The following is a 21899-nucleotide window of genomic DNA, read 5'->3' as shown; positions in this document are numbered from 1 at the left end:
AAAACAGAAAGAGACGGGGAGAAAAAAGACAAAAAAAAGGGCGGGGGGATTTCTGCACCAGAGAAAAGCTTATCAGACAAAAATCATGAAAAATGTTTTCAAAAACATTAGTTTGTACTTGTAGTGTATACTGTGCTTGGATTGAGTCTCATATTTCGTGGCTCTTTTTACAACTTTGAGACTTTGTGGCCACGCATGATACCCCCTTGTTATTGACCAGTGCCCCCCGGATAAACCAATGATTGCGCACTTGGGATTTTCCCTGTTCTCGTTATGTCGAAATAATATTTCTACAAAATGTGTTGACATACGCTGGAAAATCCCAAATTACGAGGGTCATTCAAAAAGTTCTGCCTCAAACAGCATGAACCAAACCCAAACAGCATGAACGATGCCTGCCCCATTATGTTTTCCCCTGCTCCCCCAAAAAAAAAAAATAAAATGTCTAGTTACGCCACTGGCATTATTCCCACTGGATTGAGTAAATTTCAGGGTTTTTTTCCCGTGTTAAAATCATATTTAAAAAAACCAAAGCATTAGGTTTTTAACTTGGGAAGGGCTTTGACGAACTATTAAATTAAGATGGCCTTTAAATTAGATTAAAATTAGAAAGCATGTACTCACCCCACACTGCAATAGACACACAAAATAATATAACCATATAAAGCATCTAGAAGACTCATAGAGTCGAGTTCCACTGACTGATATGATTTTATCTTGAACCAGGGTGCGATATATATATCAGAGATTGCGAATAATGGGTATTTCCCGTTCTTAGGGAGTGTTCAGAAAAAATTTATGGGGAGCCGAGGGGGGAGGGGGGGGGGGGCTGGTAAAAACAGAAAGAGACGGAGAGAGAAAAGACAAAAAAAGGGCGGGGGGATTTCTGCACCAGAGAAAAGCTTATCAGACAAAAATCATGAATTTTTTTTTCAAAAACATTAGTTTGTACTTGTAGTGTATACTGTGCTTGGATTGAGTCTCATATTTCGTGGCTCTTTTCACAACGGACACAATTTGCCTAACTTAATTTAATATTTTTCACTTACCTTAGTTTACCTACCGGGATTCGAACCAGTTGGTTGTTTGTTTTCAAATTCATTAAAAAGTAATATCATAATCTTACTGATGATTGACCGTTCCTAACTCCTAATATTATTATCATTATTTGAATTTGAATTTTTATCATTATAGGCCTAATTGTATATTTACAGTGGCGTATCATCATAGGGGCACGGGGAGACGTGCCCCCCAGTCGATTGCAAAATTTAGAAAATCCCATATGAAAATTTCCAAAAACGGCTTGTTCCCCCATATCAGACCCAGTGCCTCCCAATCATGGTTGGTACCCGCCCCCCCAATCGGATGACCCACGCTACGCCACTGTATATTTATTAGGGTTATATAATTATTATTACTATTGCTATGTTTCGAGCACACTGAGAAATACCAACCCCTGACCACCACCAAAGTATTAATGACCGCTCCCTATAAGAGCATCGACTTCTCTGAAACTGCCACGTAAAAATAAATAATGGCAAGACTGCTCCCGACCATAATGTCAATACGCTGCGACATTCTGGAAAAACCCTACGTTAAAGGTACATTGACACATATAGATGGCAATTTTAACATTTTGAATCGCCCCATGCTTTATATAGGGCCAAGTAAAATAAAAAAACATGTTTCACGTCCGGGTTTTTGAAAAAAAAAGGATGAAGAGGGGGCTTTTTATTTTCTATTTGTTATTGCAAAATCGGTCTAAATACCCATAATTAGAGCTGTTTTAGCGTATACAATAATGCCTGGAAAAAGGTATATATTTTTTGAAAAGTTATAGGCCCTAACTGAATTTAAAAATTAAAAAAGTAATTGAGGAAACAGGAAGCGGTAGGGGACGTGAAACATGTTTATTTTTTTATTTGGTCTAGTCTTTCACCATTAGGTATTTAATCATGTTAATAGCCTGGTTAATAGCTAAAGTATTCTACTAATGTTGGCAAGTGAAGACTGCTCCCGATCGACCATGTACATCATGTCACTGCGACATGGGAACCCTGTGTTAAAGGTACATATGGATGTTGCTTTATAATTGCAATTTTAACATTTTAACGCCCCCCCCTCACTCACTAAAAATTGGTAACGGGGATGTGCGGCCACATTGACTCCCTCTTACCCATCGGACCCCCTTTTTGTTTTACTGAACGCCCTCTCACCCAATGACCCCCTTTTTGTGTTCCTGTCACCAAAGGCCCACCTTTTTTCAAACATTTTGTGACAATTTCTAATATTAATTAAGCTGTTAATTGACCCTGTTTTTCAAAAAAATTCAAATATTTTCCAAAAGTTTTTCAAATTTTTCAAATTGTTTGAAAATTTTGTATCAACTTTAATATTTTGACCCTAACTTTTTCCCATTCTCACTGAATGACACCCTTTTTTGGTAAGATTTTTCCCAGTCTCACGGAAAGACCCCATTTTTGGGCCATCTCACTGAAAGACCCCCCTTTTCCGGTGTCTAGCTCTCAACCCCCCTCCCCCACCCGAATCACCAGGCGGCGTATGATATGATCGCGCCGGCAACTTGTGAAACCGCCTGGCCGTATGGCATTTTCCAATATACTCAGTTAGTTTTGTGGGGTTCATTATCGAACCCCAACGGTTTTAGCTTGTATTTATATTATTTATCAACATAGGCCTATTTGTTTGTGATATTTCAAGCGTTTTAAAATTTCAAAATAATCCCATTCAATTACACGGTTGACGATGGAAATTTACTGAATTTAGAGAATGCACGTCGTACACCAACTGCGAATCACTTCAGGCTTAAATGCGCTTTCACTTGGTATTTAAGTACACCAATGGGTATTTACCTGCCCAGCAAACACAAAAACGTTTTAAAACGTTTTAAATAAGTTTTATTTTGGGTTTTGGTTTAGGTTAAAACGTTTTAATAACATTAAAGTGTCGGGTTATATAAAGGTCATGAAATCGTTTTAAAACGTTTTGTATGAAAACATACTACAACAATATTTTTAAAATGTTTTCGAAATGTCATTGTTAACTATAATAGTTTTTTTAAACATTTTTGGTCAAATATTTTGTCAACACTTAAATATATATGTTAAACTTATAAATATTTTTTCAACCCCAAAATAACATTCTGTTTAGAATGATTTGTACCAAGTTAAAAAAATGTTTTTGGAATGTTGTTAAAACGTTTTTATACCCTTTATATAACCCGACATTTAAATGTTTTCTGTAAAACATTCCTGTTTGCTGTGCAGTAAATTACCAACAAATGTTTTTAATGTTATGAAAACGTTTTATACCATTAATGTACCCTTTATATAACCCGACATTTAAACGTTTTCTGACAACCTTTTAATATTTTATAACCTTTTGCGAATGATGTTGCAAACGTTTTGTGTTTGCTGGGTTGTTTTCAGTCGTAATGTGCACCCGCGGAGGTCTTCGAAAAAAAATTTACGTGGATGTGCCACACAGACTTTCGGATGCTGACTTTCTCTATACCTACTTTTTGCTTGTTTTGCCACCCATCAGTATACCAACTTTCAACAAAAAACACCCAAATTTGCCCTAATTGGGCGCTTTTAGGGGCACTTTTAGGGCCACTGTGCACTGAAAACCCACCCATCGGATACCAAAATTGCTGAAAAGGTACCCCAAAACCGTGGCACATCCCCGTATACCTTCAACCAGGAAGAACCCCCTCCGGGAATGTGCAATTATATGGTACGAAGGGTTTTTCCAGCGCTATATACATGTATGTCGAAACATTCGTAGAAGAATATACTGACAGTAAGGTACTGTTCAGAATTAATTATGGGGGAGGCGGTTTGGAGAATGTGGCTGCGCAGGAAATCATTTACACATAAGATTGACAAATCAACAGAATAAATATTGAAATATATAAATAAAAGCGTTTTTAGGTTTCTTTAACACAGTTTAAACACATGAACGCAGCTTTCTTGGTGGGGGGGGTAAAATTTAGGGGGCACAGACGAAAAAAATTGCTGTTGTATCATACTAGTGTTGTTTTTTTAGAGAGAGTGTACATGTCTTCGAGTTCCCAAAAAGGCTTGTTGGGACGACGCGATAAGTCTGTGGAAAAACAGAAACAATGTCGGAAAAATGCCATTTGCCTAGCAGCTTTTAGTTGCAAACAATTTTTATTTTTATTTTTACAGAAGTCCATGTTTTTAAAACTGTAAAACGGAAAACCAGAAAACTCTATGAAACATATTAAAACGTTCTGTACCAAATACAATATTGTTCCTGGTTATTACCAATCAAAATGTTATAAACGTGTTTTAAACGTGTTTTGTTTTGGGCAAAACGTTTTATCATTTAGGGTTAGCCTATATAAAGGTTTAACAATGTTTTTTTTTCTTCAAAATATGTTGTTAACGCTTAAATAACTTTATTTTTTGCTGCAAGTTTACGAAATTGTTTTTTTTTTTTTAATGTTTAATAGCATGGTTAGTAAAACGTTTTATACCGTTTATATACCCCAAGTGTAACCCGATATTAAATGACGTTTTCTGCAAAACGTTTTGTGTTTGCTGTGATGAACTGCTATCAGTTTTTCAACGATATCTTTTTAGGGGCTGTGCATTGCACAGCATTGCATTGCACAGTGTGCAATAATTGTGAGCCCCTGTCGACTTCGACATACTTCCTTATTCTCCGGAATAACCTTAGCCGACCCCTAAGTAGGCCCTAATATTTTCTGAACACTCCCTAAGTTTTAGATGTCGTGATCGTCGTCGTACTTCCCTATTTATGGGGAAATACCGAAGTACCGCAATCGCTGGCTATTTAAATATCAGGTTGAAAAGAAAATTATAGTAGTGTTGGAAATCTCAGCTCTATCACAGATCTTCAACATAATTATGCACAGATGAATGCTGTACTTTCGCAGTTTCATGTAATAAAATAGTGTGTACAGGGACGTGCTGCACTGCAGTGTGGGGTGAGTACTTGCATTTCTGTGTACTATAATAGTACTACTTTTTACCTAGGCTAACTAGAGCGGTTACCGCACAATAGCTGAACCATGTGGCTTGGGGGATGGGGGGGGGGCTTTATTCTGTTTCATATGACACCTAAGGGTGTCATCATCATGCAGTTATTGTTAACTACATGTATGCGCACAACACAGGGGCACTCACAATAGGCAATTGAACCCTACTGGTAGCGCTGTGTAGCTATAGGGGATGAACTAGTTAGCATCATATATCAAAAAGTATAAAGCTATGATTTTAGTACTTGCTCTATGTTTCAATTACTTATTCTTTTCCAAATATCTGAATCTTCAACCCGGTACAAGCTTTAATAACGGGGAACATACATTTTTAAAAGAAATCCTACCATCTATCCAAACTCGCCGTGTTATTCCAATGCACATTTTGCTTCACCGGGCAGTCATGGCTTGGTCGTGTTTGGTGCCATAAAACCGTCATATGTACAAATTTAGTACTTTCTGTCAATCAAGTATGGCTTATTCTCTACATGTCAATCTTTAAATAATTGGCATAGTCCTTATAATAAGGGTGGTCCGCCTTGATGAGTAAATTACAGCAAACAGCTGCAAACCAGTGAAAAATACCCCAAAACTCGGTCAGTGGAGCTCCGCTCGTACATGTCAATAGCGTCATTATCGATTGGATTAGTCGTCCGTAGCGGACAATTCGGTCGCTCATTGGATTAATATTATCAGGTGGTAATACATTTGCATTGGACAATAGATTACTATATAATGGTTTAGTACTGCATATATCGGTTTAATCTTCAATAAGCGGGTTTATGGCTGGAAAGGTCATGGTGAATTTGCCGTGGAAGTAACTGCACTATGTACCTTCTTGGCATTTCGAATTTGATAAATTTATTACTTATATTGGCATTTTATTAATTCATTCATTGATTCTTAAAATTGTTTGTTTGTTTGTTTTAATTAGTTTTAATTCATTCATTCATTAATTATTAATTAACAAACTTTCTGGTATTTTTTATTGTATTTCAGGTATATTTATTATAAGGTCATGTACTTATACAGTAGCTTTATACAGCAGTGTGCATAATACTTAACGAGTGCACACTGTAAGCTTTAAAAGCTTTAATGTACGATTTCCGTCAAATTTTAATTTTGTTATTCTTTATTCAAAATGTTGAAAAAATATTAGTAATAACTGCCGGGAAGGTTGCTGTCCATTTTAAGTTGAAATAACTAGGTAAAGTGAAAGAAACTCCACTGGTTATTTTGGCCATTTAACATGCAGTTCTATAATTCTGTTGACCTACAAAGACAACAAATTTGGCCGATTCCATTTGGGTGCAAGTTGGGACATGTGTAAACATTGAAAAAAAAATCAGGTTTGAAAAAAATTAACCAATTTCATATTATAAGATCGTACATTGTGGCTTTAATGTGCTGTCTGTCCATGTAGTTGTGATGGTTGTGTTGAAATCCGGATACACTGACAAGTTCAGGCAGGTTCAAATAACCACTTATTGTGGTGGTCATATCTAGAAAGTTGCCAAACTCGTGATCAGTAGCCCAATTGGGCGACTTCTGATGATTTTGAAGATCAAAATGGAAAAAACTATTGAAACCCCCGGTGTTTCTTTATTCTTTAATGTTTTCTCTTCCATTTGACATGTTTGACACCACTCGGAGGTCATACCTTTGGTGTATTTTGAGATATGTCCATTTCAGACCAAATGATGTTAGTTAGTAAGCTAGTAAGGAAGCTAGTAACATACACTATTATAGGCTGATACCATTTCATGGTTCAGCAAAAAACTAGAGCGGTCAACCGCACCATAGCTGAACCATGGACCTTCTACAGTCACACGTTTCAGATTTTTTTCTTTCATGTGACACCACTGCACTCGGGTCACGATTTGGTGTTCTTTTTGAGATACTAGTGTACCTGTAGCTGTAAGAGCATCTGTAGCCGTGATAGTGCTCCCGTGATATGGAGAATTACCTTCACCAAGTTCAAGCCAAATCAGATGAAGTTTAAAATGTAGCTCCTAGATGACCTTTAACCTCGGTTGACCTCAATTGTATCTCGGGCATGTATTCCCCTCATATCAAAGATTCCACCCACCAAGTTTGAGCCCGATCAAACAAAGTTTGAAATTTGACCCTTCCGTAATGACCTTTGACCTCGCTTGACCTCAATTTTATTTCGGGCATATATTCCCCTCGTATCAAGGATTCCACCTTCCAAATTTGAGCCAGATCGGACAAAGTTTGAAATTTGACCCCTCCGTAATGACCTTTGACCTCGGTTGACCTCGATTTTATTTCGGGCATGTAATCCCCTCGTATCAAGGATTCCACCCACCGAGTTTGAGCCCAATCGGACAAAGTTTGAAATTTGACCCCTCCGTAATGACCTCTGACCTCGCTTGGCCTCCATTTTATTTCGGGCATATATTCCCCTCGTATCAAGGATTCCACCCACCAATTTTGAGCCCGATCAAACAAAGTTTGACATTTTGACCTTGACCTCCGATGACCTTTCTTGACCTCTGATGACCTTTAAAACTACCCAGTAAACAGCGCACGGCCAATACGCTTGGCCTCCATTTTATTTCGGGCATATATTCCCCTCGTATCAAGGATTCCACCCACCAATTTTGAGCCCGATCAGACAAAGTTTGAAATTTTGACCTTTGACCTTGACCTCCGATGACCTTTCTTGACCTCCGATGACCTTTAAAACTACCCAGTAAACAGCGCACGGCCAATACGTCGAAGCGCGGTGAAACGCATAGCCAGACAGACAGACAGACACACAGAGCTCAATATTTTATTAGTACTAGTGCACCTGCAGCTGTGAGAGCCCTGATGCTGTGCGAGCACTGGCATGAGAGCGACACTGTTTGACCCCAGATGACCTTTGACCTCGGATGACCTCGGTGTAATTTTTTTCATGCTCCCCTCATATCAAGTTTAAGCCGAATATGGCAAAGTTTAAATTCAGCCCCTACATGACCTTTGACCTCGGTTGACCTCAGTTTTGTTTTGCGCATATATTCCCCTCGTATCAAGGATTCCACCACCAAGTTTGAGCCCGATAGGACAAAGTTTGAAAACCATGACCTTTGACTTTTGACCTCGGATGACCTCCATATAATGTTTTTCATGCTCCTCTCATACGAAGGATTCCACCCACCAAGTTTGAGCCCGATCAGACTAAGTTTGAAATTTGACCCTCCGTAATGACCTTTGACCTCGGTTGACCTCGATTTTATTTCGGGCATATATTCCCTCGCATCAAGGATCCCACCCACCAAATTTGGGCCCGATCGGACAAAGTTTGAAATTTTGACCTTTGACCTTGACCTCCGATGACCTTCAAAACTACCCGGTAAACAGCGCTCGTCCGGTACCCATCTATGTCTGCAATATTGGGACGATGCGTCGAAGCGCGGCGGAACGCATAGCCGGACAGACAGACACACAGACACACAGACAGAGCTCATGATTATTATAGTATAGACTAGTGCACCTGCAGCTGTAATAGCCCTGTAGCTATAAGGGCACCATCTGCATGATCGAGATACTTTTTGACCCCAGATGACCTTTGAACTCGGATGACCTTGATGTAATTTTTTCATGCTCCCTCATCAAGTTTAAGCACAATAGGGCAAAGTTTAAATTTAGCCCCTAGATGACCTTTGACCTCGGTTGACCTTAATTTTGTTTTGCACATATATTCCCCTCATATCAAGGATTCCACCCACCAAGTTTGAGCCCGATAGGACAAAGTTTGAAATCCATGAACTTTGACCTTTGACCTCGGATGACCTCCATATAATGTTTTTCATGCTCCCCTCATATGAAGGATTCCACCGCCAAGTTTGAGCCCGATCGGGCAAAGTTTGAATCCATGAACTTTGATCTTTGACCTCGGATGACCTCCATATAATGTTTTTCATGCTCCCCTCATACGAAGGATTCCACCCGCCAAGTTTGAGCCCGATCGGGCAAAGTTTGAAATTTGACCCCTCCGTAATGACCTTTGACCTCGGCTGACCTCGATTTTATTCCGGGCATATACTCCCCTCGTATCAAGGATCCCACCCACCAAGTTTGAGCCCGATCGGACTAAGTTTGAAATTTGACCCCTCCGTAATGACCTTTGACCTCGGTTGACCTCGATTTTATTTTGGGCATATATTCCCCGCGTATCAAGGATCCCACCCACCAAGTTTGGGCCCGATCGGACAAAGTTTGAAATTTTGACCTTTGACCTTGACCTCCGATGACCTTCTAAACTACCCGGTAAACAGCGCACGCCCGGTACGCATCTATGTCTGAAATATCGGAACGATGCGTCGAAGAGCGGCGAAACGCATAGCCGGACAGACATCTAACGGCTATTATTTTAGTAGTACTAGTGCACCTGTAGCTGTGAGGACCCTGAAGCTGTATGAAGGTTTATATCAGCAATTTCAAACATATTGGGGAATCCACCATATTCCTACTGTGTTGCTTCCAGTAGGGAGCCTTGTGTGGTACCTGCAGCTACTACAGATACACTATTTCTTTGAAAGCAAAATAACTCTTGTCCCTTGTGGTCTCTGGCAATACTCCAGGAATGAATGAATGAATGAATGACCTATTCACCCATAAAAGCACCATGCTGCTTGGGCAACTTGAGACACGTTGGGAGTCGTCTATTGGATTCTTTGCATCCACTTGTTTGTTATCCACTTAAGGTATATTTTCCCCCTAGATGACCTTTGACCTCGAGGGGGCCCTTCGAAAACCACCCGGTCAACATGCTTTTCCCGTTACCTATCCATATCCAAAATTTCGGCTCGATGCGCCAAAGCACGGCAGAACGCATAGCCGGACAGACAGACAGATAGATAGATAGATAGACAGATAGAGACCGCTTATTATTTTAGTAGTACTAGTGCACCTGCAGCTGTGAGAGCCCTGATGCTGTGAGAGCACTGGCATGATAGCGATACTGTTTGACCCCAGATGACCTTTGACCTCGGATGACCTTGGTGTAATTTTTTTCATGCTCCCCTCATACGAAGGATTACACCTAGTTTGAGCCCGATAGGACAAAGTTTGAAATCCATGACCTTTGACCTCGGATGACCTCCATATGTTTTTCATGCTCCCCTCATACGAAGGTTTCGACCCACCAAGTTTGAGCCCGATCGGACAAAGTTTGAAATTTGACCCCTCCGTAATGAACTTTGACCTCGGTTGACCTCGACTTTATTTTGGGCATATATTCCCCTCGTATCAAGGATCCCACCCGCCAAGTTTGGGCCCGATCGGACAAAGTTTGAAATTTTGACCTTTGACCTTGACCTTCGATGACCTTCAAAAGTACCCGGTAAACAGCGCCCGCCCGGTACCCATCTATGGCTGCAATATCGGAACGATGCGTCGAAGCGCGGCGGAACGCATAGCCGGATAGACAGACAGACAGACAGACACACAACGGCTATTATTTTAGTAGTACTAGTGCACCTGCAGCTGTGAGAGCCCTGGCATGAGAGTGATACTGTTTGACCCCAGATGACCTTTGACCTCGGATGACCTCGGTGTGATTTTTTTCATGCTCCCCTCATACGAAGGATTCCACCTATCAAGTTTAAGCCCAATAGGGCAAAGTTTAAATTCAGCCTCTACATGACCTTTGACCTCGGTTGACCTCAGTTTTGTTTTGCGCATATATTCCCCTCGTATCAAGGTTTCCACCCACCAAGTTTCAGCCCGATAGGACAAAGTTTGAAAACCATGACCTTTGACCTTTGACCTTGGATGACCTCCATATAATGTTTGTTTTTCATGCTCCCCTCATACGAAGGATTCCACCCACCAAGTTTGAGGCCGATCAGACTAAGTTTGAAATTTGACCCCTCCGTAATGACCTTTGACCTTGGTTGACCTCGATTTTATTTCGGGCATACATTCCCCTCGTATCAAGGATTCCACCTACCAAGTTTGGGCCTGATCGGACAAAGTTTGAAATCCATGACCTTTGACCTTGACCTCCGATGACCTTTAAAACTACCCGATAAATAGCGCCCGCCCGGTACCCATCTATGTCTGAAATATTGGAGCGATGCGTCGAAGCACGGCAAAACGCATTGCCGGACAGACACACAGAGCTCATTATTTTATTAGTAAAGATAGATAGATAGTGCACCTGCAGCTGTAATGGCCCTGTAGCTATTATTAGGGCACCATCTGCATGATAGACATACTTTTTGACCCCAGATGACCTTTGAACTCGGATGACCTGCTCCCTCATATCAAGTTTAAGCATAGACCCTGGAATATCCAGGGTCTATGATTTAAGCACAATAGGGCAAAGTTTAAATTTAGCCCCTAGATGACCTTTGACCTCGGTTGACCTCCATTTTGTTTGTATATTCCCCTCATATCAAGGATTCCACCCACCAAGTTTGAGCCCGATAGGACAAAGTTTGAAATCCATGACCTTTGACCTCGGATGACCTCCATATAATGTTTTGCATGCTTCTCTCATATGAAGGATTCCACCCACCAATTTGACCCTCCGTAATGACCTTTGACCTCGGTTGACCTCGATTTTATTTTGGGCATATATTCCCCTCGTATCAAGGATCCCACCCACCAAGTTTGAGCCCGATCGGACAAAGTTTGAAATTTGACCCCTCCGTAATGACCTTTGACCTCGGTTGACCTCGATTTTATTTTGTGCAAATATTCCCCTCGTATCAAGGACCCCACCTACCAAGTTTGGGCCCGATCGGACAAAGTTTGAAATTTTGACCTTTGACCTCCGATGACCTTTAAACCCACCCGGTCTTGAGTCTTGAGTCTTGAGTTGATTCACTCCTTCAGTAAGCTAGGCTTGTCCTAGGAGGATTGTGCTGTGCATACGTGTCAGAAGGTGCTCATAAATTTACAACGTGCAAGTAAAAACCGAAGACCGGCAGGTTACAAGGATTGGTGGGTTGGTGTAGTAGCCATATCCCTGAGGGCTGGTAGTGCCAGGGTTTGGAATTGGCTGACTGTTGTTGCTGCAATGACTGGTTGTGGTAGTCTGTTCCAGATTGGGATGGTGCGAACAAAGAAGGAGTATCTGTATGTGTTTACTCTCGACTGGATGGGTTGGTAACTCAGGGTATTGTTTGCTCTTCCCAGACGAAGTGATGGTATAACTACAGTCGGGAAGGGGATGTTCACAAGTCCATGGTGGATTTTGAAAAACATGGTGCCCTGGTTGAGTAGTCGTCTGGTGGCAAGGGAATCCCATTCAAGGCGTTGTAGCATACTGGTCACACTTTCGGTTCGCTCGTAATTGTTATAAACAAACCTAGCAGCTTGACGCTGGACAGACTCCAAAGCATTCACCTGCTCACAAGAATACGGGTTCCATGCAGCTGAAGCAAATTCCATTTTTGGTCGCACTAGAGCCTGGTAAGCCTTGGTCTTAACATGTATCGGGCAAGATGACAAATTCCGTCGCAATACACCCAGGGTGCTACGGGCACTAGATGTGGTGTTTAGGACGTGATCAAGATGTTTGTTAATTGTAACTCCAAGATATTTGTGCTTCGATGACTTAACAATGCTGTGACCGTCTACCTGATAGATGTGAATCAGTGGTTTGGTCTTGCGGGTGATGGTAAGAGTCTCGCATTTAGTAGCGTTAAAGCTCATCTGCCACTGGTCAGCCCACTGGAAGACTTTGTTCAAATCATCTTGGAGAGTGTCTTGGTCTTCAGTGCTCTGGATTTCACGATACAGGATACTGTCATCCGCGAATAGACGGAGAGTTGAGTTGATGTTGGTTACGATGTCATTAATGTACAGAAGAAAGAGGGTTGGACCTAGGACTGAGCCTTGTGGAACTCCTGAAATTACCGGTGACCACTTGGAGTGGGTGCCATTGATGGTGACACATTGCTCACGTCCCCCCAGAAAATCCTGAATCCAATTGAGTGTCTTTCCTCTTATGCCATAGTAAGTTAGCTTGGATGCAAGACGTTTATGGGGCACCTTATCGAACGCCTTGCTAAAGTCAAGAAGCAAGACGTCTGTCTGCCCTCCTCTATTCAACACTTCTGACCAGTCCTGCGTAGCCTGGATCAACTGGGTTTCACAGGACATTTTTTCCCTGAATCCATGCTGCTCAGCGACAATGATGTGGTTCTTGGCGAGATGTTTTGCAGTATGTGATAACACGATGTGTTCCATCAGTTTGCAGGCTATGCTAGTAAGACTAACTGGACGGTAGTTCTCGGGCGATGACTTGCTCCCTTTCTTGTAAATGCCAGTTACCAGTGCTCTTTTCCAGTCAGAAGGTAGTGTACCGCTATCATATGATTGTTGGAATATGAACTGGAGCATGGGTCCAAGTTCTGAAGCATAATCTCTTAAAAATCTTGAGGGTATGTTGTCAGGTCCGCTTGCTTTATTACAGTTAAGCTGCTGAAGTTGCTTAACAACACCATGTAGTTCAACATGCAAATTTGAAATGTCAGTAAATGGTGAGGCGCCTTTACTTGGTATATTGTCCATCTTCTCTTGTGTAAAGACTGAAGTGAACTGTTGGTTTAAGGCTTCAGCAATGCCTTTATCGGATGAATAAGTCCTGTTATTAACAGTTAATGGAGGTATCCCAAGTGATTCCTTCCTAAGAGATTTGATGTAACCCCAGAATCTTTTGGGATTTGTTTCAAGGCTTGGGCCAATGACGTCTGATTTATAAGACTCATGACTCTCTCTGATCATATTAGTGACCTTGTTTCTTTGCTTTTTGTAAGCATTGTAGAGTTTTGTTTTGTTTGCGGAGCCTGCATTTTGCGACTTCTTAAACAGTTTGTCACGTTTTCTCATTTGACGGACAATGAGCGGGCTTATCCAAGGATGAGATTGTTTCCCATTGGACATCTTGTGGGGTATAAACTTGTCCATGTCAGTATGCACTATGTTCTTGAATTTTAGCCAGTTTGTTTCGACTGAGTTATTTTCTGGCTTACTATCAAGGAAGGAGTTTACCTCCCTTGTAAGCGAGTTCCTTAGGGAATCAACATCAGCTTTTTGATATTGAAAAATCTTTCTTGGGACCTTTCTTTTAACAGTTGGTGACACATTTATACTGCAAGTAACAATTAGATGATCAGAAATACCAGGATGTGTTTGAATATTTGAGACCATGCTTGGATTATTTGTCATGATTAAGTCCAGTGTTTTGAGAGGCAGGTCTTGTTATCTTCGTCACCAATTGGACAAAACTAATTTCTCCAAGTATATCAAGAGCAGTATCATGAAGGCTTTTTTTTGTTTGCTGTCAGGCGTTGTAAGGTTTTTAGACCAGTCAATATCCGGTAAATTGAAGTCCCCACAAAGAAGGACATTTCTTTGCTTCGAGTTGCGGTTGGTTGTAGACAGGATTTTGTTGACACTGTCAATTAAATGGCGCAGTGGTTCAACTCCAGACTTTGGGGTTGATAGAAACTTCCTAAATTTAGGAAACCCTTCCCCACAAACTCAATTGTAGACCATACTATTTCACAGGTAGTATCATATTCTGGTCTATCTGTTGCAACAAGATTTTCTTTGCAAGCTATAAACACACCTCCACCATGTATGTTCCTGTCCTTTCTAACCACATTATAATCATCGGGAAATATAGAATATGTGGGAATATTGGGTTCAAGCTTTGATTCACACCCAAATATAATATCTGGTTTGAGTTCATGGACTGATGCATGAAAGGCCGCTTTTCTTTTAGGCCAGTGTAGCCCGTCACAGTTGATGACCATAGCTTTGAGTTTTGGTGTTCTGTCAATTTTCTTGGCAGGTTTCCTACCTGAACTTGTAGGTACCTTAATTGGTGTTGATGTTTGTGTAGGATTGAAGATTTCGCTACAATTTTGAGATGACTCTTCAAGTTCACTATTCAAAACTTCAAATGAGTTTGACGTGTTAAGAAGAGTACTATCAAACAAGCCAGGTGATGTGTTAGGGAACCCACATGTAATACAAAGCCAAGTTAAGTTTGAATGAGCACAATAAACGTTGTACATATGGCTTGTCATGCCAGTACATTGTGTATGATACCAGGTTGAACAATCGTCACAAAATATGCCTTTGTCCTCGTCCTTAACTTCAGCTTCACATATCCCACATGGGAAGGAACTAGCATTATTTGGTCCGGGATTCAATTCAACTTGGCCACTCATAAATAGCACCAATAAAATAAGGTGCTTTGGAGAAGAACTTGATTTGTTGAGTAAACCAGTTCTGAGGAATCTATTTGGTTTGGATTTGAGAATGCAAGCAATTTCATGATATTGCTGATGAGATTGAGCTTCACTATGTTGCTCACCATATGAATGTTGATAATAGTTTTGGACCATCTCATCATGGTTTGGAGCATCTTGCGACTCGTACCATGTTATATGTGGTCCGAGGGTTGGTACTTGATGGTGGAGATTAGTACCAACTTTATTTGGTAAATGTGGGTAGCATGCTCTATGCACGTACAGAACAGCTAGCACATGAAGTGCAAGTTTCAATACGTACTCCATGGTCAAGCTATATGTAGCTCAAACCTGTTTGAGTTCTATCAATTTTGTAAGGAAATTTATATGTATAAAATGAGAGCAAAAATGTCCAGTCTTCACCTTGAGAAGTGTGAACAAAAATTAATCTGTGAACATGATAAGATTGATGAAAAGCTTCAGTATATTTGACATTTGAACACTGTGTAAATAACTTTGCGAACACCTGTATGTAACTACATGCATACTACATGCTGTTTGGAAATTCCCGCCATGTTGTCACCTGACACCAAACAATAGGGCGTGGCGGCAAATTTCAATGTCACAATACAACATGAAAGTACACAATAATAAGAGTACCATAATTCATCATAACAAATAACATGAAACTTGAAGGCCAATTGTAAAAAGCAAGGGATTGGTTTTACTTGCGTAGCTCCTGACTTCTCCCAGTATGTAAGCTTATCCAAGCAGGCAGCCTGTAAGGATGCACTAAGGTTTCCGAATTCCTATGGCACAGAATGATCCTCAATGGTCAGAAAAATTGCAGTGTCAGAATCCAGCTGAGATGATATATTTTTAATCAACAGCACAAAAGGTGATGATAACAACACCCAGAGACAGGTAATCAGTGAATACAGCGCGGTTTGATGAACAAATAATGCAAAAATATGAGAGCACCAAATAGGCACGTCTGCACAGCACAATGTACAGTGATGTACATGCTTTTCCCGTTACTGATCCATATCCGAAATATCGCATTGATGCGTCGAAGCGCGGCGAAACGCATAGCCGGACAGACAGATAGAGACCGCTTATTATTTTATTAGTACTAGTGCACCTGCGGCTGTGAGAGCCCTGATGCTGTGAGAGAACTTATTGGGGTATGGGCGCTTATAGTGGTATGGGCACTTATTCGGGTGTGGGCACTTATTGGCGTATGGGCGCTTATAGAATTCATTTCCAGCAAGTTTGGGCCCGATCGGACAAAGTTTGAAATTTACAAATCATTTGCAGCAATGCATTCTGGGTAGACATTACAGTGCATTTCAAATTGGGCAGATAGCCAAAAGCTGAATGAAACCCGCTTGGGCAGCTTGAAACTTGTTGTAGATTGTCTACTGGATTCTTTTTATCCACTTGCTGCTTTGTATCCATGTGGGGTATTTTCCCCATTTGACCTTTGACCTTGACCTCCGATGACCTTCAAAACCACATGGCCAACATGCTTTTCCCGATACCTACCTATATGCAAAATTTCAGCGCGATGCGTCGAAGCGCGGCGAAACACATAGCCGGACAGACAGATAGATAGACAGACAGACAGATAGACAGAGACCGCTTATTATTTTATTAGTATAGATAGATAGATAGATTTAATGTAGAAAAGACCCAATATGAACATTGACCTGGATCTTATGAGTGTCACCCCTAGTGGAGAAAATATTTTTTATTTAGGGGTCATACCTTATTCAAGTTCAAGTTCAACTTTATTTGTTTTCATCTTTTCATCTCAATTCACATCAATGTTATACTAGGGGCTTTATCCGGCTTATGGTTTGCACTAAATTTTTAAATTACCTGGTAATTAATTAAATTAAATTAATTAATTATCAAATAATTAATTAAAAATTAATTAATTAATTTGTTTATTTATTTATTCACTTGATATAGATGGATCATAACTGTAATTCTCAAATATTAATAATTACGCCATGTCAGTGAAAACTGGAAAATCCTTGAACATTAAAGTTGAATTTATACTCCATCGCTAAGCGACGAGCGATTGGTATTTGACCAATAAGATAGCTCGCTTTTCCAAACGCACCAAAAACGCTTTACATCATTGGCTAAAACCATTCGCTATCGCTCAGCGTTGTAGTATAAATTCAGCTTTTGCAATGGGTTATTCAGTTGAAATCCATACGTCCCATTCGGAAAACATGACCGTAATCTCAAACATGGGGAGTGACTTTCAAAATGGGGTTACCTGATTGGGCGACTCCATTTGAAATTTACACTCTCTGTGTGGGAGATTATTAAGGTCATGTCTTCCATAGGGGGTGTATGGATTTCAACTGGAATAGCTTATTGTTGTTTGTCTTTTTATAGATCGATATGGGGAATACGACTTCTGTGTCCGTCATGAAGCTAGTAGAAGCAGGGATGGTAGAAGAAACCGAGCAATTGGGACACTACGGTAAGTTTCTATTACATATGTGACGTGTCATGTCAAAAGGAGACACTTTTGGGCAGGATCGTAAATGGAGATATAGCCAAAAATCGGCCCGGAGGTGATTTTTTCATAATTTGGGTTTGTTGCGAATTTGTGATGTTATTAATGTTAAAAATATTGTCTGATAGTTTCAGACCGAAATATAACTGGCATCTTGTATTTTTTTGAGACATTTTTCAAGTTAATTCCTACTCTCAACATTGTCAATAATATTTTTAAAGACAGATATCTCAATTTCCAATTTTATAATACCATAACTTCATAACTCAATATCTTCGCTTAGGAATGTCCGATTTCATTGGGGAAAACGGCGTTGGGGAGCAAAATATCTCTATATTTAAGATATGTAAAACCTCAAAATTCATAACCTGCCCAAAAGTGTCTCCTTTTGACATGACACGTCACATATTTCAGTTCAGTTCACAGGCAATTTTCATTGTTATGTTTTATATTACATTGCTGTGTTTGAGTGCTGTGTTTCCAAACACAACATGGAATTTTTTCATTCTTATGCTTTCTATTATAATGCTGTGTTTTTGGTGCTGTCAAATACAACATGGATTCACAGCATGGAATTTTTTCATTCTTATGTTTTATATAAGAGTGCTGTGTTTGAGTGCTGATTCCTTGCTGTGTTTGCAAACTCAGCACTCAAACACAACACTGTAATATAAAACATAAGAATGTAGAGATTATGTTTTATATTAGAGTGCTGTGTTTGCAAACACAGCATGGAATTTTTCATTCTTATGTTTTATATTATAGTGCTGTGTTTGATTGCTGTGTTTCCAAACACAGGCATTTTTTTCATTGTTATGTTTTATATTATAGTGATGTGTTTGAGTGCTGTGTTTCCAAACACAGCATGGAATTGTTTTTCATTCTTATGTTTTATATTATATATAGTGCTGTGTTTGCAAACACAGCATGGAATTTGTCATTCTTATGTTTTATATTATAGTGTTGTGTTTGATTGCTGTGTTTCCAAACACAGCAGGTTTTTTTTTCATTCTTATGTTTTATATTATAGTGTTGTGTTTGAGTGCTGTGTTTCCAAACACAGCATGGAATTTTTTTTCATTCTTATGTTTTATATTATATATAGTGCTGTGTTTGCAAACACAGCATGGAATTTGTCATTCTTATGTTTTATATTATAGTGCTGTGTTTGATTGCTGTGTTTCCAAACACAGGCATTTTTTTCATTGTTATGTTTTATATTATAGTGATGTGTTTGAGTGCTGTGTTTCCAAACACAGCATGGAATTTTTTTTCATTCTTATGTTTTATATTATATATAGTGCTGTGTTTGCAAACACAGCATGGAATTTGTCATTCTTATGTTTTATATTATAGTGCTGTGTTTGATTGCTGTGTTTCCAAACACAGGCATTTTTTTTTCATTGTTATGTTTTATATTATAGTGATGTGTTTGAGTGCTGTGTTTCCAAACACAGCATGGAATTTTTTTTCATTCTTATGTTTTATATTATATATAGTGCTGTGTTTGCAAACACAGCATGGAATTTGTCATTCTTATGTTTTATATTATAGTGATGTGTTTGAGTGCTGTGTTTCCAAACACAGCATGGAATTTTTTTTCATTCTTATGTTTTATATTATATATAGTGCTGTGTTTGCAAACACAGCATGGAATTTGTCATTCTTATGTTTTATATTATAGTGTTGTGTTTGATTGCTGTGTTTCCAAACACAGCAGGTTTTTTTTTTCATTCTTATGTTTTATATTATAGTGTTGTGTTTGAGTGCTGTGTTTGCAAACACAGCACGGAATTTTTTTAATTTTTATGTTTTATATTAGAGTGCTGTGTTTGAGTGCTGATTCCCTGCTGTGTTTGGAAAAACAACAGTCAAACACAGCACTATAATATAAAACATAAGAATAAAAAAAACCTGCTGTGTTTGGAAACAGCACTCAAACACAGCACTATAATATTAAACATAGAATGAAAAAATCCATGCTGTGTTTGCAAACACAGCAATCAAACACGGTACTATAATATAAAACATAAATCTCTAAATTCTTATGTTTCATGTTACAGTGCTGTGTTTGAGTGCTGTGTTTGCAAACAAAGCACGTAATGTTTTCATTCTTGTGTTTTATGTTATAGTTCTGTGTTTGAGTGCTGTGTTTCCAAACACAGCAGGGAATCGCCACTAAAACACAGCACGATAATATAAAACATAACATATTTTTTACTTTCTAATCCGAAACGTAACCCTAATCCAAAATCATAACCGTACTATTTTGTAACACTCTGCCTAAATCAAAACCGTAATTCTAAATTATATTCCCTAAACGTTATCATCTCATTGGCTGCCGAATTTTGTTCCAGACCTTTCTTACCACGGTGACAAAGTTCTAAACCTTGTGTTAACGCTTGCCCTGCCATGCTTACAGAGTCTAATGACTATCGTCGTATGACTGAAATTCCGTCCGCCCCGTAGTCAATGAGCAATGGATACCTTGCATAATTAACTTACTTTTGTTTTTAATTAGGTTTGGTAACGGACTGGGTAGAAGCATGGAAAGGCAAAAAGCTTAACCCGACTTACGGTGATCGAATTGAGATGAACCGCTATCAGGGCAAAGATCAGCACTGGGCGTTGTACATCGGCAACAACAAAGTCCTCCATTTCGCCACTACCCCCAACACCAAATCAACAGAAGTGGACATTAGAGAAAGCGACCTTTATGAAACGATTGGAACTTCAGAAGCAAGAATCAACAACTCCGACGACAAGAAATTCTTTACGCCAAACTCCATGCCAATCAGCCTTGACGTAAAAAGGCGTATTCAGACATATAAGGATAATTGGCCCGATTACAACGTCGATTTAAATAATTGTGAGCATTTGGTCAACTATTGCCGTTATGAAAAGAGATTCTGCCACCTGGGACACTATGGTAAGTTTCTATTAGTGTTGGAGATTTCAGTTCACTCGGACTACGGGCTAAAGTGTATGTATTTGGCAAAGTAATACACGAATAATGTTTTTAATCTATGCTTATCATGCTTATGGTGCCATTTCAACAGTACGGTACTCCCATTTAGTAGAAAAGGGTCCACTGGTCCAAAAATGGTTTTCGCTAGTCTGAAAAATAGAAAGGGTTCACAATATCTACTCCGAAAATTGGGGTTAGGTTTAGAAATCAGAGTTAAGCCGAATTTATACTTGATCACTTGTGCAGAAAATCGATTGTCACGCATGTTCAGAGTATAGCTACATTTCCAGAGGGTCGAGCCGATCAGTCGATTCAATTCGCTGAGGCAATTTGCTTTTGCGAGTTGAAGAAATCCCGGGAAGAAATCTCAACTTCCCAGTGATCAGTGGTGTCGCTTGACAATTGACACTGACGTGAATGCATCAACCAATCATTTCCAACCAACTGGATCTATTATTTTGCTAATTATTTCTCTTTCTCGATTTTTAACTTTCGAGGATGAGTTAATTCAAAACAATTATTATTGAGAGCAATGGATGTTCTGAAATGTATTTTGTGGCGTTTAGAGCATTTTAATTGTCGTCTGCAATCGCTATCGCCATGATCGATGTGATAAGTATAATTGCAAAAGCGACGAGCGATGCATCGCAAAATTCGGCGATTGGCCATCGCTTACCAAAAGCGGTACATCGCAATCGCTCGGCGATCGAGTATAAATTCAGCGAACTTTAGACTAGCGGTCCTTAGGACTAGTACTATCGGACCGTATGGGGTGATTAAAAAAAATAAAGGACTGTACCCCCAAATTCGTCAAATGTTTTCATATCTTTGCGGAGATTGTACATCAGCAAATAAAATATCCAAGAAAGCAGTGATAAATGTCCGGTGTAAGTAGACATTTTAATTTAGAAAATAAGTGATTGGTTTTAATCTGAAGATATTGCACTTTTAAGTTATCATACCATTATACCAAACGGAGCTAAGTTTACCTATTTTCGCTATATGCCCAGTAACCAAATGTCAACGCCCATTATTATTTGGAAGTGATTGCCAATATTTTGATTGAGATAAACCGCTATCAGGGGCGTTGAACATTCAAAAATGTCAGAATTGTGCACTTGCATATGC

General features: G+C 39.6%; 1 protein-coding gene across 1 annotated transcript in view; it reads left to right on the top strand.

The window, feature by feature from the left end:
* The first annotated feature begins 4792 nt into the window (after positions 1–4792).
* Positions 4793–21899, top strand: part of LOC140149991 (uncharacterized) — a 26900-nt gene continuing 9793 nt past the window's right edge. The window contains exons 1-3 of the mRNA XM_072171994.1: positions 4793–4996; positions 17680–17767; positions 20325–20732. Of these exons, the coding sequence (XP_072028095.1) occupies positions 17686–17767; positions 20325–20732 (490 nt within the window). The 5' untranslated portion in view covers positions 4793–4996; positions 17680–17685. The remainder of the gene's footprint in view (positions 4997–17679; positions 17768–20324; positions 20733–21899) is intronic.

The sequence above is a fragment of the Amphiura filiformis genome, chromosome 4, assembly GCF_039555335.1.
Source record: "Amphiura filiformis chromosome 4, Afil_fr2py, whole genome shotgun sequence".
NCBI lineage: Eukaryota > Metazoa > Echinodermata > Ophiuroidea > Amphilepidida > Amphiuridae > Amphiura > Amphiura filiformis.
Note: the sequence above shows the minus strand (reverse complement) of the source record. Positions and strands in the feature narration are given on the sequence as shown.